Below are 18244 nucleotides of genomic sequence, written 5' to 3' on the forward strand. Positions count from 1 at the left end.
TTGGAATAGCGTGTTTGTTACGATCAGCTCATTTTCGTTGCAGAAATCAGCTAGTCTTTACCCTCTCTCATTAGCTTTGCCCAGTCCAAACTTTCCAACGGCATCATTGTTAACCAGGTCATTTCCAACTTTGGCATTGAAATCCCCCATGATGATGGTAATATCTCTATTAGGAATTTTGTTGATGGTTTCTTGGAGTTCATGGAAGAAGGAATCAATTGTCTCATCATCTGCTGTCGAGGTTGGAGCATATGCCTGAACTACTGAGATGTTGACAGGTCTTGCTTGGAGACGGATGGTTATCAGTCTGTCACTGATTGGATTGTAGCCGAGGACACATTTTGCTGTTTCTCTTGATAGAATGAAACCTACTCCATTCCTCTTTAGTCTATCAGTGCCAGAATAATATACAGTATGTCCATCATCAAGAGAGAAATGACCTTTGCCAGTCCACCTGACTTCTGCTAATCCACAGATCGGAATATTACATCTCCCCATTTCTCTTTCTATAATGTGCAGTTTGCTATCATCTGTCATACTTCTCACATTCCATGTGCCAAAACGATTATTATGCCTTAAGTTTAAGATTTTGTCCTTTGTTCCAGCCCTTTCATCAGCCTGTGAAGCGTCATTACAGGACCTTCCAAAGGTACACGTTTGTTGCCCGTTCCTTTCCCCTCCGGAGCCAGAGGTATCACCTTGGTTTGCCGGGCTGGTGACTGCCCCACTCTTAGAAGACTTCATCATTTAGGTTGTCTTGGGAAAAATAGTGAAGTGGGTTCCGTTTCCTTCTTCACCAACAGTAGTCCTCTAACTCGACCATTGCTGCCAGTCATAAGAAAGATCAAATCATCCGACTGCCAGCTTCCATCATTCTGCTGTTGGCTGATAGCTCTTCCACCAAGAATGAGTACATCAATGCTGCTGCCCATTGATGGTCGCCCTGCGACATGTGTCTACCTTTAGATAGCATTTCTTCTATCAGGGTGTTGACGAAAAACCCACTCAGAAAAATCTGAGTCGGTCGGGTTATTTTGGTTTTACCACACTCATAATAATTATATCTTCCCACCTATAATGCATCTATTTTTTGAAGCACACCAGTAGTTTACATAGCATAGGTTTGAGTGGCACTAAGGCGCTAACTTGTCTGAATGACTGTATTACAAGTACATTCAACAATAACATGATAAACATGATGTGGTGAATCATAGATGAACATGAGTTACAAGAAAAAATAAGAGTGCTAGCTTCAATTGGAGAATGTGACACGATCTGGTCCATGGGGGCCAAAGGCGGCAAATTTGAAACTGAGATAAAGATAAAATTATGGAGTAAAAAACAATAAAATACATAAGAAAATAGACATCAAAAAACTTCATAACTTGAGAACCAAGTATGCTAGACCTCTGGTGATTTCAGTAAATGATGGTCTATAGTATGTTTAATGTAATAATGACAGTAACTCAATTTTCAAAAATGCCTCCTTTGGCTCCCGTGGACCAGGTCGTGTCATTACGTCTTGTTACCTGGAGAGATTTGATCATGTCTCACTCACCTCCTTTTTCAACCAAATCGACGGTAATAACTCTTGTAGTGAGGATCAATATTTAACCACAAATTGCCTCAGGCAAAACTCACATCCTGGGAACCAAATACCACACAAGGTCATTTTTATGTAACTCATTGACCGTTGTGTGTCATATACAGCCTCTAGCTATAATGACAGCCTGGTGATGTGGTCAACTCATTGACAGATACCAACCTCAGGAGGGAACTCAAATCAATTCTCTTCAGGTAATGAAACGTAATGTCACAAATTGAATTGTTTTATACAGGTCACTTTCAAAGACTTCTCATTTTTATTCTCGCACTTTTTTACAAGAAAGTTCTATTTTGTATACATCCTTCACATAGCCAACAGTTTCCCGAGGGAACAATAGGCCTACATAATTCTGCTTTTTTAGGGTAATTGATCAGTGAAAATCAAGATAGAGGATATAGACCAATAAGTTTCCCATTAGAGTCCTTTTTGTAACTGTCTGCCACAGATAGAATCAAAGTAATCAATTGAAGTAACATTGGACTATTCTAGTTTATATCCACACACCCACTATGGAAGACATAATCTTAATCATCCACACAAGGAGTGTGAATTTCATCTGGAATAGCCCATTATGGAAATGTTTGATGTTTTTCTCTTTAGATTTAGGACTCTGATATCATGAAACTTTTTGTGTGTAGTACTTAAATTTCTCGACGCGGGTGTCGACTGCAGGTGACAAGTTTCAAAATGTCTTTAAAAATTCAAAAATTTCAGAATTATATGACGATATTTGGAATCAGCATGAAAAATGCATTAATGAGTACAAACAAGCCTAGTATTGGTTCAGTGGTTCTTGAGGTAGCTTTTGATATTTAGAGAAAATATCTCAAAACTTGGACCTTTTATGTGTGAAGCCTAGAGCATTAAAATCAGAATAAAAAATCTCTTTCCAAACTAGAATGCTGCAAGATGTATTATAAGATAGCAAATCCAATTCAACAACATTGATCTTTGAATGAATCCTCAAGTCAGTTCACACTGCAGATATTTGCTTGAGACCCACATTGCTTAAAAGCAAAAAGCCCTGTGTGAACATGCTTTGAGTTAGCTAGCACCAAGTCATGTTATTTTTGGTGTCGATCGGTGGCAGCGCCACAGGGGCATGAGGGGGCAAATTCCCCCAGTCAGAACTCTTGCTCCCCTGTTGCCCCCCAGTTAAAACCCCAAATTACACAAATTTCACATTTTTGCGGTAATTTTGCGCAAAATGTATTGATTTTGCCCCCCTGAAATTCACTTTGCCCCCTCAATACCCCCGTAAGAAATTCCTGGAGCTGCCACTGGTGTCGACAGTCCTGGATGTGGGCCCATGTAATGTAGCATATGTTAAAGTAGTTACACTATAGTATAATGCGGTGATAAGCCATGGAGATAAACAGGGTGTCAGAAGGGATATATTGAAGACTGCAGTGAATGATTGGACTTAGCCTACTATCAATTATCCGATTTACTCTTTTATTCAAGTTTCCACATAAGGAAAACTCTTAGTTTTGTAAAATTTGTGTAAGGCAGGGGTTCTCAGCAGGCAGCCCTGCCAATGTATTTCAAATGACCCACAAATTACACTTATTTTGTGACACATTTCAGGGTCGGATCCAGGAATATTTGATAAAGGGGGCGCCTTTTGGTCGACGACGAAAAAAATGTGTTAAAGGGGGTTACCCCCTCGAAAACTCAACGGTTTTGGCCCATTGTTTGCTGTTCATGGCGAATTTGTTCCTTTTTTAAATTTCTTACAATTTTTGTATTTTTAAGTTACCGGCGCCCTTTGCTAGTCAAAAAATAGAGGGGGCGCGCGCCGGCTGCGCCCCCCCCCCCTAAATCCGCCCCTGCATTTTGTAGATTTCTTTATTAATGGGAGCCAAATTTTAATACCTAGGTAAGAAGACTCTGTTTCTTGTAAAAATCATTTATTTTATCTTTGATTTTCAACATAAATTTTCAGCCCAGTGCTTATGCAGTAAGCACCTGATACCTTCACCAGGAGCAATGTCCTGATCATGCACCATACTCATGCTTTGTTTTTCAACCACAAAATTTCAGATCTCCCCTGGACCAGTTATGGTTATGCTCCATGCTTCAAACTTCTTTTTCACGCTCAAGATTTTACTGGCTCTCAAAATGTCTAGATATTAAAATTTAGCTTCCATTAAAAATATGTTGAGAACCCCTTGTATAAAGAGTGATAAATTGCTGCATCTGCATGAACATTGGAACACTTGATCTGGAATGAGCGTTTTGAGTATTTCGACAGTATTTTTTGTGGGACATGAGAGCACATCAGACATATCGAATTGCATTCTGAATACGAAGAATGTTTTTCTGATATCAAATAATTTTCATTTTTTGAAATTCACGATATAATACAAATTTTATGACAAATTAAAATATGATAAAAATACCAAATTTTTTTGGTGTTTTGAGAAAAAAATCCATATCTTCAATACGAAAGGTCAAATTTTTCAATTGATCGTCGGTTTTTCATCCCACCTACATACACTTCAAGTATAAATCAATAGATTTATAAAGTTTACTTCAGTACTGTTAAATATCAAAAATATCAATTTTTAATCATTTGCCATAAAATGTGTATTACATTGTAATTTCAAAAATCAAAATTATTTGATATCAGAATGACATTCTTCGTATTCAGAATGCAATTCGATATGTCTGATGTGCTCTAATGTCCCACAATAAATACTGCCCAAACATTCATACCTCAACCCTTAAAGAAATCAAAAATAATCTAATCAACTCTGGTATGAAACACAGTAAATAACAGAATGTGACAAAAATAAACAAAAATGGAAGCTTTTGTATTGAACAATAAAGGTAATCATAAATAATGTGATAAGAATACGTCACAAGCTTGCGTATAATTGCTTGAAACTAGCAATGTAGACAATAACAAAAATAGTCTGACACTCTATAGTTTCTTACCTTGAAATATTAAATAAATAAGTTTTTCTGTTTATATATAACCGTAATTTCTTTACAATAATCCCACAAGAATATCAAATACTATTTCTGAATCCAAATATACCATAATTACAATATTTATTTCAGTCAAAATCATCCATATCGTGACAAATTTGTGTTAATTCACACAACACATCAAAATAAAATTAATGAAATATTGTTGTTAGCGGCAAGAATACAGCAAATTACATTGTTACATTTTCTTTTTCAATATTCCTATTGTGTTTGACAATGTTACAGATTAACGTAACATAGTACAACACAACTCAACTGGCAGGGAATTTTAAGTCCCGCAGAGGTAATAGGTACCAGGAGACCAAGACACCTGAAGCTCCATATAATTTCTTATATATCAACACTACCAACGGGTATTTAAATAAGGTAACGTTAGCTTAAGGTAGAAGGCAGGGTTTTTCTTCATTACAAGACTTAAGTTACATTCACATAGGTAGCTGATCTTAAGATTTTCTAGACTTTTAAGAGTTTGTTAGGAATCTGTTTGATTGGACTAATATGTGTATAACTGTTTGCTCATATTTGTCCTGAAGTGAGGTTGAGCTTAATTAGAAAAAGTGGGAATTGAACCTAGGGACACATGATTAAGTGAAGAAAAACAATCATCAAACAGTTTTTCATCATGCTTTTTTAATAACATTGCCAAATCCTGCACTATAATAGGGTCAAGGAGATTAAGAAGACTGTTCTTTTGGATCTACTTTCTTCAGGAATTTGGACAATCCTTCTTTGATTTACACTGCGGTACAAAATTATATGAATATTCTAAGTATTAAGTATTGTTGTGTGTTGTGAAAATCTTTCATATTTTAATAAAGGAATGACACTATTGGTGTCACTGTGAAATCCGCTTTGTTCTTTCAAAATATATTTCAGTTAGTTACAGCACCAGGGGGATAATTTCTTCCATCTTGGGCTTCCCCCAGTCAAAATAAGATTCAGGAAAATTTCCACTTTTCAGGCACAAAATGTCACATTTTAAGCAAATTTCTTGATTTTTGCACCCCTATAAATGTTCATGCCTCCTCCTTTCACTCATATAAAAATCATGGTACACTGCCACTGCTTCCAATCCCACCAACCAAGTAAAATCTCAAGAATTGTGAAACCTTAAGATATTAGATACCATGTGAACACTGACTTAAGGCATCAACACATTACAAGATTACCTTCATCTGTCATACAATGCAACTAAAGATAGCAGAGCCACCATTTTTGTGCCATGTTCTACTTTACATTCTATAAATATGAGATGTCGGATTCTGTTCCTATTCCTATGCAAACTATACCATATTTGTCCGATATTAGAAGAGCTTTATGTAAGGCTAGCACCCAAACACTTTTGCTATTGTAAAGGGTCCACTCACATGTTTAATATGATTTTGAATGCAATGAGGTTACCTTGAGGACAACTGGGCCAAGTTTTTTTCATGGATGCGCAAATTGCACAAGGCTTAAGGATTACTGTAAGTCGTAAGGTGCAGATTTGAATAATGAATTAGGGATTCAATCATGTTTCATCACTGTTTAACAACGATGCATCTGCAGTGATTGCTATCACTAGCAATCAGTGATTGCTATGATTGCTTATATGATTGGACCGATTGCTAGCATGATGGCTTACCGAGGATGTATGATTGCTTATGATTGCTAACAGATTGCTTATAGTCAGACTGATTGCTAATGATCAATGGCTAGTGATCTTTCATGATTGCTTAGATAATTGCTTATAATCAGGGATTGCTAGCATGATGGCTTACGGAAGATGTGTAATTGCTTATGATTACTAGCAGATTGCTTATAGACAGATTGATTGCTAATGATGGCTAGTGATCTTTTATGATTGCTTAGATAATTGCTTATAATCACGGATTGTAGCATGATGGCTTACTGAGGATGTGATTGCTTATGATTGCTAGCAGATTGCTTATAGTCAGACTGATTGCTAATGATGGCTAGTGATCTTTCATGACTGCTTAGATAATCGCTTATAATCAGTGATTGCTAGCATGACTGCTTACAAATTGCTTATTAAGCAATCTTCTATGGTAAGGGTTAGGGATTCAATCAGGTTTCACTGTTGTTTATCAACATGTAACAATGATACGTCCACTGAAAAAATTGCAAATCATATCAGCCACCTTTAAATATACGCCATTTCTAGTTAAGAATGGAATAAGACTTGTCATGAAATACATTAATAAACCTTGTTTGAATCAAACTGCTTGCGAAATCTGACCCTAACAACTTTAATATGTCTTTTGCTTCTCAATGAACGTTCATTAAATTTTAAGTATTTGTTAAGTCTTTCGTCTGGGCATAATTAATCAATGTGATCTACTTTAAGTTCAAAGAACTAACTCCCCCAACTATTTCCACAACTGACATAGTACACATCAATGTTGCCTACCTAAGGAGTAAACATATTGCAAGGATGTGCAAGGATGAATGAACCCATGGTTTACTACCGTATTTTGTCAAATAGTTGCCCCCCCCCTCAAATAAACGCCCCCACCAAGATGTTTCAAAAATGCCGATATTTCCATGCTATAAACGCCCCACCACTTTTTTCAACCAAGATGTTTCAAAAATGCCGATATTTCCATGCTATCTTGTGTAGTAAGCTTACCAAGTTGCCCACATGGTCGATAATAGCGTCACTTTTTGGCGAAAATCTGGATTGGAAACCCGGAAGCGAACCAGAAGTCAGTGTTTCTAGTTCATAGTTCGTCATTTTAGCGAGAGTTTTAAGTTTACCTAATGATTTTAACAGGAATTATTGTTCTAAAATTGACCTTGAATAAACAACCCCCTGTAACGGCCCTTCCACATCAATGGCTCCGGAAAATTTTGAACATGGCGGGGGGCCACATATTGTTGATGACCTGTTCTGGGGGCCTCTCGGAGTCAGATTATTTGGCAAAAATAAAGTCACAAACAGCCATTTTATATGTTTTGTTACATAAATTTCCACTCGCACAGCAATAAATTTTGTCCCGGTCCAATGGAATTTGTTTGAATGTTAATATTTTGATTTTCATGATATGGTACAATTATAATGTAGCATGAAATAACTAAAGACAGTTTCAACAATATGTTTATTTTGACAAATGATAAAAAGTTGTGAAAATTACATTATAGGATCTGGTAATTTAAATTTTCATCACTAATAATATGTGTGAATAATAAACATCTACCAAAAAGTAATTTGCCCCCTTTATTATAACATAATAACTCAAAATCTATGCATCCAATTTTAAAACTGAAATAGCAAAAGGAAATCCAGTTTTGTTTTACAGATTTTGATGCCTCATTTGTCTTAATAGCCCAAAATGTGTTGCCAATGTGACCCTCTGAATGAAAAAGATGCCTATTCTAAAGTTGCACCAAAACCCATTGAGAATGTTACTTTTGTTGCTAAAACTGAAAACCGTTTTGTCATAGCACTTTCCATAGCAAAGTTACATCTTGTCAAAGATTGACTTTAATCAAAAATATTCAGCCAACATTTTAAAGTTTTTCACGTTAAATTTGATGCATAGATTTTGAATTTTGTCTCGTAATAAAGGGGGTAATTACTTTTTGGTAGCTCATTCTGATGTTACATAAAATAACAATCAAAATCGTAACAATCTAATTCATATAGCTACAATCCAAATAAAAGGTATAATTACACTAATTTGTGATCCCACCAGGGAGCCATAAGGCACTTAAAGATACTATGATCCATGTAACATATTTTCCTCAAATTTAACTTTGGATGACATGTATCATAAAACAAAATGTGTGCCAGCATTTTAGAATTCATAATCTCTAAATATCTCAAATAAACAAGATATGGCAATAAAAATAACATATTTTTCCAAGCAAAATAATTTTTATAAAACATGATCTTCATTAGTGGCGTTGTCTTTTTTTTAAACAGTTCTTGTTATGAATATTAGAACAAATTCAGAATAAAAGCACCTTTACCCTGCTGTCTTGTCCATATCAAGTTTACTCTGCCGAATCATCAATCAGCAACTATAAATATTCATGGGATTTTTACAACAGCGGATTGGAAAAGAGGAAAATAATCAGGATTTCTGGTTTTGTTCAGGAAAACTGATGGTGCATAATCTAAGAAGGATGTGTATTAAACTTGAGCAAGCTTAATATTGTCTGCCTTTGAGACATACTACCGTCACTGTGGTACTAGCATTGAGAGATTTTGACTTGCAGCAAGACATGCAGTATGAAGGATAAAAAAGACTTGGTGAAATGGATCACATGCCTTGGTTTAAGATAAATAAAACATGGTGTGCATATGTATTACAGACCGACTTGTACGGTCAGAAGAGAATCATTATGGTATATCCCGTATTACAGATCGACTTGTACGGTCAGAAGAGGATCATTATTGTATCCTGTACACAGTAAATAGTGATATGCTTTAAATACTTGTTTTGAATTATATTTTTGGCATCTTTAGATCTTGCATTTTGTCAAAGTATAGTTTTGTTCCTCTTCTCTTTGTCCCATTTTGTTCCTTCTTTATTTTGCTCCTTCTTAGCTGTGACTACTTCAATACAAAATACCTTAAGTATGATACAAGTTCAGTAGTGGCGTAGGTGCGTATTTGGCTGGATGTAGTATGTCGCCCCTTGCCTACTGATGGCTCTGAAAAGAGCCGTTCACTGAAGACTGCCCCTTGTGAACATTGAACAAGCAGACCTAACTTATCTACTAATGTAGAAGTTTTTGGTGGCTCTGAAAAGAGCCATTCACTGCAGACCACCCCTTGTCAACAGTGGAAAGTAAATAAGTGGTAGCTCTGAAAACAGCTGTTCACTGTAATTGCACTTGCCTTTCTGCTAATGTAAAAGGTTTGGTGGCTCTGAAAAGAGCCGTCTACTGAAAACTGTCCCTTGTCAACAGAGAACAAGCTGACTTTGCCTATCTGATGATGCAACTGCAGAGAGTTTGCAAGAAAGTAGGTTGCCCTGTACTTGTGATTATGTGTGATTATTAAATAAATAGGCTGCCCCTTGCCTATGAGATCAGTGATCATACAGCATGATATCAGATAATCTTTTGACAAAAGCATTGTTTGCCAACCTACTCATCACTTTGGTAAAAAATTTTATAGGAAAAAAAACAGTCCCCTAACCCCTTTCTCTCCAGCGCATAAATTCACATCCATGTAACATTCATTCACAAATAGATTCATTCTCCAAATTGGTGGCAATCAAACTGAACTGACAAGTGAGACATGAGTATAATTGGCAAGGGTACAAGAGATAATTGGCAAGGGGGCAACATCTAACTAGGCCAAGGTATGCAGATGACATCATTATTAACATCAATTTACCCCCAATTCATTTTGACTGAATCTACAGATGTGCAGCTGGGGGTAGTGTGTGATGTCAAATTTATTATGATCAGGGTTTACTTTAACACATAAATCACATGTATGTACGCGTACACACACTTTCCGTACCCCTGCAAGTCCAATGCGTACAAAATCTCATAAATGTACATGTCGGATATTCAATGAGTTGACATAGAAAAGCCCAATATTTTTATCTGGTAGAGATAGCTGACAAAAATATACCCTTCTTTAGAATGAATCATGGTATTATTGGGGCATGGGTCAGTAGTAATATATAGTATTTACTTGCGAAATCAGAACTTGGTCCACACCCTACTCCTCCCCTCCCCCTCCCCATGCACTTTTTCGATTCTTGAGTGTCCTGGTGAAAAAAATTTTGGGTCAACAATTCAGTGAAATTGAGACACACATTGTTAAAATAATAAAAATACCCATTCAGATGAAAAATTCACAATTGAAAGGGTACATAAAATTAGAATACTCCTTCAGCAAAAAAATGATTAACGAAAACCCTGATAGCAATGTCAAACAATGGTTTTTATGTGTGAAATTTGGTCAATTTCAATATTTTTTAACAGTTTATAATTTTGTCAGTGGCATAGCCCTCCAAATCGGATGACCCACGCTATGCCACTGAATTTTGTCCTTCAAAATGTTACACTAAAATTGAATGCAGACATGTTTTTGCTCTTTGTACATTTTAAAAATTTGTTGGATGACACTCTCCAAATATTTCCTTTCAAATGATTAAAGTTGACTAAATTGCAAACAAAACCTAGACGTCAAGCTTTCTTCTCTCCTGGGTGGATTTATGTTCATGCTGATGTGTAACAATGATTACATTTAATGGGAGTAGTATTTGAAATAATTATCAAAGAGATGGTAAAGATAGACATCAATCATCCCAGTCAATGGGCTATTCCAGTTGAAATCTGTACCCCCCTTGGAAGACATGACCTTAAGGGCTGGGGTATGAACGTTTGGACAGTATTTATTGTGGGACATTAGAGCACATCAGACATATCGAATTGCATTCTGAATAATGAAGAATGTCATTCTGATATCAAATAATTTTGATTTTTGAAATTCGCAATTTAATACACATTTTATGGCAAATCATTAAAAATTGATATTTTGATATTTAACAGTACTTGAAGTAAACTTTATAAATCTGATGATTTATACTTAAAGTGTATGTAGGTGGGATGAAAAGCCGACGATCAATTGAAAATTTTGACCTTTCGTATTGAAGATATGGATTTTTTTCCCAAAACACCCAAAAAAATTAGGTCTTTTTGGGAAAAAATCCATATCTTCAATATGAAAGGTCAAAATTTTCAATTGACCGTCGGCTTTTCCTCCCTGCTACATACACTTTAAGAATATGTCATTAGATTTATATCATTTACTTCGAGGACTGTTATATATCAAAAATTTGAAAAATATCAAATTTTTATAATTTGTCATAAAATTTGAATTATATTGTGATTTTCAAAAAATGAAAATTATTTGATATCAGAAAGACATGCTTCGTATTCAGAATGCAATTCGATAGGTCTGAGGTGCTCTCATGTCCCATAAAAAATACTGTCGAAACGCAATAAATGCTCATTTTAGATCCCTTAATATCCCAAACAGGGGGTATATATTTCAGTTGAAATCTACACCCTTCTTTGACGATGTGACCTTAATCTTTCAAACAGGGGGAGTAGATTTCAAATTGTGTCACCCATTCAGGTATAACTCCATTTGAAATTCATACTCTCTGTGTGGATTATTAAGGTCATGTCTTCCATAGGGGGTGTATGGATTAACTGGAATAGCCCAATTAGACTCCTAAACTGACACATGTATTCTGGGCTCTGTCTTTTTGAACCCATGTTATAAATAAATACAAAATAGTGGATTAGAAAAGTAGGTTGTCACATTTCTTATGTTTCCAATCTACTTGTATATGGGTTCTCACTCCAGAGATCGAGAGACGGTGAGAGAGTCAACAGAGTGAAAGAGATAGGGGAGATTACCTCTCCTCACGCAGGTGTCGACTGCAGACGACATGTTTCAAAATTTTTTTTTTTAATTCAAAAATTTCAGAAATGTAAATTTTCATGACCATATTTGCAATCAGCATGAAAAATGCATTAAAATGAGTACAAACAAGCCCAGGGCCGTAGCAAGGTTGAAAAATGTGGGGCGGCCATCACAAATGTGGAGCGCTAGCGGCTACATTACAAATAGATGCCGTAATTAAAATATAAAGAAAAGCATACAAATTTCTCAAAAAGTGTAGCGGCCATGGCATCCCCGGCCGCCCGCTTGCTACGGCCCTGAACAAGCCTTAAGTATTGATTCAGTAGTTCTTAAGATAGCTCTTGATATTTTGAGAAAATATTTCAAAACTTGAAATTTTTCCATTGAAGCACATGGATAGCATGTAGAGCATTAAGGAAATGCTTAAAGAGAAATGCAGCATAAGTCGGAAGTCAGAAAGACAGAGAGAGAATGAGAGAGAAAGAAAAAAAGCATAAGGGAGAGAGGGGCAATCTACTAATTTTGACTACGAGAGACTAAGTCCTATTCTTTGGTCCACCTATAGTGACATCAATGCTTTTCCGCGCTTACGCTGCACTAGTGTGCTGACACACTGCCTTTGTATGCATGCATGTATGCTCTGCATGATTAACTTTCCACGATTCGATACTACATCCAGCCAAATACGCACCTACGCCACTACTGAACTTGAGTGAAAACACTCAACACTGACCACTTTTCAACTATGATCCTATTAAAGACGCATATTGGAATGTCATCTTTCCCTGGGTAAGATCTGACACCAGGCCAGCCCATGGCCAGAGGGTAACATGAGTAGGGTTGTTTCATCACCTTAAAGGCAAGGATAGTCTTGCAAATATGGGTATCTATACTGGTATCTACTGGTCAGTTTATACTCCTATTTCCACATCTGTTATTTTTATATGCTCCTTTAACATCCTAAAATGCTTACAGCCTTACACGCACAAAAACAATTTATATGGTGCATTCAATTATTTAGTGATACACGCAAGACACATCAAATTGAGAAGATCGATGTTAATGTACTACAAGTTCGCAATATTAAAAACAAGAGATTAATAATCATCATTAATATAAGCAGAAACAATTCAACTTGTGAAATAAGAGCATGTAGAAGGATATTACAATAGCCACAATCGCTAATATTCCTTTAAAGTTTTAGCTAACATGGATAAATGGTTGCAGACAAGTAGGTATTAGCTTTTACTGGCAGCTATTGCAACATATTTATTGCGCTTTATCATGTAATAATATACTTGGGAAGATACGCAAACATGAATGAGTCCACACAAAACCCGGTCAATAATTCACAGTCTGGTATAAATTGGCAATATAATTCAATATAATTATATGTCTGCTTCATAAATGAGAGTAAACAAACAATCAGTACTAAACATGGAACCTAAAAGGGACATTTTACAGGACCGCATTGGGCTATTCTGGTTGAAATCCATACATCATCTATGGAAGACATGACTTTAATCTTTCACACAGGAGGCAAGTTCCGACCTGAATTATTACCTCAAGTTCAATTTTGTACAACCTGTGATGAAATACCAAAAATATTTTTGCTAACTCGACTGATTGTCCATACGTATAGCTTACCCGACCTTTTAGACTAGTATCTGCAAGTTCTAGTTCGGTAATTGTTATATTAAATTTTCACTGCAAACTAAGGACTGGTTGACAGTGATTCAAAATAAAAAAATAAAATAAAATAAAAAACATCCAAATTTTTTTTATACTCTGGTTTATAGTACTTCTTTTGTGGGGTTTGTCCTGTTGTTGGGTTACTACAGCAGGGAGCCAACCTGTGGCCCACTGGCAACATCCAGCAAAATCTTGTTCTTATAAAATAAGCATGACTTATAGACGAATCCAACAAGCCAAGTCATGGTCAGGATTTGGTCGGCCATGACGGGTCCCCGCATGCACCACACTGGTGTAGTAACTGCCCAATTGGGTGGATTAAAGCCGCTTAAAAATCGATGTTAGATTCTTTTGTGTTGTAAACTGTCATCATTCTTTTGTCTACGTGTAACACGAGTGATAGAATGCAGTTTAAAATACCCTCCAAGGCCGCATTATTTCACATTTTATGTGAGATTAAGCTGACGGGGACCCAACTTTGGCAGCCATTAAGGTATAGGAATGTGTGAATTTGGATTCGTCTATAGTGTCAAACAAAAGTAAGTTATAACTCTGTATTTGGCCTGTCAAACTGTATCAACTTTGCAATGTGGCTGTTAGGTGCAAAAAAAGTTGGGTTACAAGATTCTCATTCTTAGTCAGTTAAATATTATTTTAATAACTGTAAACTATCTTTTAAAGCAAAAATTAAGTTACCGTCATAAAAACTCCCCTTTTTCTAAAATGAACGAAACTTGTTTACAACTTTTGTTGCGCGTACTGCAAGCGCGTGTGAGTATTCTGCACTGCGTCTACGCATACAACGCGATACATACGAGCACCTGTATGAGTGTGTTACGCGTTACCAACACTCACGATGACGTGTGGTCGTCTACAGCCTGATAGACGACACCCAAAATCATGCGATTATCCAATCAGATTAGGTGTCTACATAATAGACCACTCCCACTGACTAAGAATTTGTCATAACTAGTTTTCACTATATGTCAACTTACCAAGATAATAGATACCATCATCACCCTTCCTAGCAACCACAGGCCTATTCACCAACTTGTCCTCATGAACCAAAATGGCTTCCTTAATCTCCTCGTTCAATTCAGGTGTCACAAAGTACATCTCCTCTCTGGGTACTTCTGCCATTGTGTTATCATAGAATCCAACTTGATACCAGAGGTCATGAAGGACTTTGAACACAGTGGCTGGACCATACTGGGCTGCATACTCTGGATGGAGAGCCACAACTGTATCATGGGCCTGGAAGAAGTGAGAGCAAAATAAGATGTGTGTATTAGTCATTTTAGTAACTAAACAAACCCCATTCTAAGCCATTTGAATGAAAATCATGCAATATTTAACTACAAATAACCAAAATTGTGTTATTGAGGGCAGCAGGTGTCTGATGGGGGTTGGGGGTGGGGTATGGTGGAGTGGGAGAGAGACAAAAGGGCACCTATTATATAGTATACAAATATTGACTGCTATGAGGGGCATTGTTAAGATTATAGGCCCAAGGTGATCTCAAAACAGCAGTGGATGTTGCGATTGCGCAGTTTGATCGGGACGCACGTGTCCGGTCCATAGTTCATTTCCATGGACCGGTCCATAGTTCATTTTGAAGGCATAGTTAATTCAATGACTGCACATTCAACCAATCAGATGACAGGAATCTATATATGAGGTATATAAACACTTGTATAATACATCAGTACATTTGCATCAGGACCTTAGTAAGTATAATATATGGAGTTTCCTTTTAGTGCTATTTTTCAATGGACCTTTTTGCCCCAGCTTGTAGCCATATTGCCTTCATACTTGTTTTTAACCATAACAAATGTGTAAATAAGGGACCGTTCACAAACACTTTTGAGATCTCAAAAAATTTAGGGCCCCCCTTTTTGACATGAAAATTATGGGTCAACCCCATAGAAAAGCATCAGGCGTCCCCTAACAAGTGCTTGTGAACGGTCCCTAAATACCAAAGAAATATCACAATTGTTGGGACTATAATAATAGTCTCTTGTATTGAATTCCCTTATGATAATATGGGCAATGGTCTCACAGAAGTAAACAATGTAGTCTGCCAGAGAATACCATATTTTTAGAGTTCTATGGTTTTACCCACAGCAGCTGAAAGGAGTATCCAAGCAAGCATTGCAGTATAGCTGCATGCTCCATAGTAAATGTATACAAAATATAAACAAGGGCCTCTTAGATATTGAGAACTATGGATAGTTTCACAATATTTTAGGGGTCATATTTTTGCAAACAAAAGTCTTAACCTCCCCTGATTTAAGCCACAATTGAAAGTGAGGGATTTTATGTACATTTTCTATGGCACATACAGTTCTAATGGTACCGCAAAGCATAATGGGATTCTCCCTTCAGCTGCTGTGGGTTTTACCAGTTAAAATGTATTTTTTTGCTGATTTGGCTGGTACAAAATAAGATTTGGGTGGGTGTAAAATTATCACCCTTGGGTAATTTGAGAATGTTACGGTCGAAGCTACATAGGAGTATAAACTTGTCTAATATTGTCCAAACACAAATGTCAAAATATTCCTCTAGTCACACCAAAAATGTATAGTTTGGCCTATCTACAACTTATTCTTTCTAATTAATGAACAAAAAGGTTAAACATTAACTTTAGGGACTACAGGTGTCAAAACAGAAAAAAAAATGTGCCCTAATTTTTTCCTTCAAAATGGACTCAAATTACTACATCTGTCATAACATTTCTATAATAAAGAATAGTTTGCACTTCCTACAATGTGTTGTTGACTAGGTGTATGCAGAAATAGTCACTACCATTGAAGACGTCCCCGGTTGTCAGATTGGTAGTATTTACAAGCCCCCTTTAATATAAACACCTAATTGCACCCCACACAAAAACACACATAACAAAAACACAATGTATATTCGCTTTCAAAGTGATGTAATAAATCGGATTAACTACCATAGCAATAGATGAATACAATTTTGACTATATCACCCTGCACTACAAGCAGGTTGCACTCATTACCATAGCAATAGATGAATACAATTTTGACTATATCGCCCTGCACTACAAGCAGGTTGCACTCATCACCTGTGTATGTCTGCAATCATAGATTGAATACAAGACCGCTCTTTTCAATGATACTTAATCTTACAGGTGCGAGTGATCAGTATGATATGGTTCAATGCATAGGTACCATGTGAACGTTGTAGTGCAGGGCAATATAGTCAAAAATTGTATTCATCTATTGCTATGGTAGTTAATCTGATTATTATGTCACTTCGACAGCGAATAAGCACTGAGATATCAAGATGTACAGGGTGTATCAAAATGTTTGGTACCCATCAGTTGCCAGTGATTTTGGACATGACTGCCAAATCAAATTGAGCATTGGACAGAAATAATGTGTTGATTCAGTCATATAAAAATAAATTATGGTCATTTCAAGAGGATCCATTGTTGTATTTGGAACCCGGGGGGTACTCAAGTTTGGTTTTGGTAGGGATGTGCCGCTGAGAATTTGAAAGTGGACCCATAAATATACCAATTTTTCAAGAAATTTGGACCCATTGATATACCAAAAGTCAAATTTTTTGGCCGAATTTAACCCTAATTGTCTTAGTTTTTACAAATTTAGGGAAAATTTTGAAAATTTTGGCTAGACTAAGGAAAAATTGGGCTATTTTCCAAAAAAATGTTGAAAAAAGGACCTATTCATATACCAAAATAGGCTTTGAAAAAGGGGTCATTGATATACCAAAAGGCTGAAAATGCTACCCATGTTTGCGGCACGTCCCCATATGGTCATTTGTACTGAGTACCCCCCCCCCCGGATTTGGAAGCAGTACGCTTTTCAATAACCATCAAACCTGATGGGTACCAATCATTTTGATACAGCTTGTATATCTAATACAACCAACAATTATAGTGAACAAACAAAAACAATGGGAAACTAGGACAAATGGCCAAAGTCAACCAGTGAACCATATGGTCAACCAATATCTTGTTTTTTCTTAATTAAACCTAAGAAATTAAACTGTGTTAGTAGGCTAACCGTTGCACAGAGAAAACAACTGTGTGCATTATATAGTGTCCGAGGACCTTCAGCCCTTAAGTGTTTGACTTAGGTTGTCCTCTTTGATGTATCATGGGTGTAATACTATCCAAACCAGACTTAATTTGATATTAACTATGTATGAAACAAGATTAAACGACCTGCTACTTGCCATCTGGAACCTAAGTCAACTAATGTCACTGTTGCCAAACTTAAGGGATTTTAAGCCCAATATGGTAGCATCAAATATTCCACTATTGATGTTAAACAAGTTGTAATTTGGATATATTTGTTGGTACTTTCTATGCATTTTGGTTGTTTTTGTGTCATTTAGATACATTTTGTTGGCACTTTCTGTACATTTTGGATGGTTTTTTTTGTCATTTGGATATATTTTGTTGGTATTTTTTCTGTGCATTTTGGGTTTTTTTTATTTTATTTTATTTTTGTCATTTAGATATATTTTGTTAGTACTTTTTATGCATTTTGTTTTATACATTT

At 36.2% G+C, this 18244-nt stretch overlaps 1 protein-coding gene across 1 annotated transcript in view; it reads right to left on the reverse strand.

Moving 5' to 3' along the window:
- LOC140160800 (uncharacterized) overlaps window positions 1-18244 on the reverse strand; it is an 81891-nt gene that overhangs the window by 41269 nt on the left and 22378 nt on the right. Inside the window, exon 2 of the mRNA XM_072184109.1 lies at window positions 14690-14948. Coding sequence (XP_072040210.1) covers window positions 14690-14834 — 145 coding nt within the window. The 5' untranslated portion in view covers window positions 14835-14948. The remainder of the gene's footprint in view (window positions 1-14689; window positions 14949-18244) is intronic.

This window comes from Amphiura filiformis, chromosome 9 (genome assembly GCF_039555335.1).
Source record: "Amphiura filiformis chromosome 9, Afil_fr2py, whole genome shotgun sequence".
Classification (NCBI taxonomy): Eukaryota; Metazoa; Echinodermata; class Ophiuroidea; order Amphilepidida; family Amphiuridae; genus Amphiura; species Amphiura filiformis.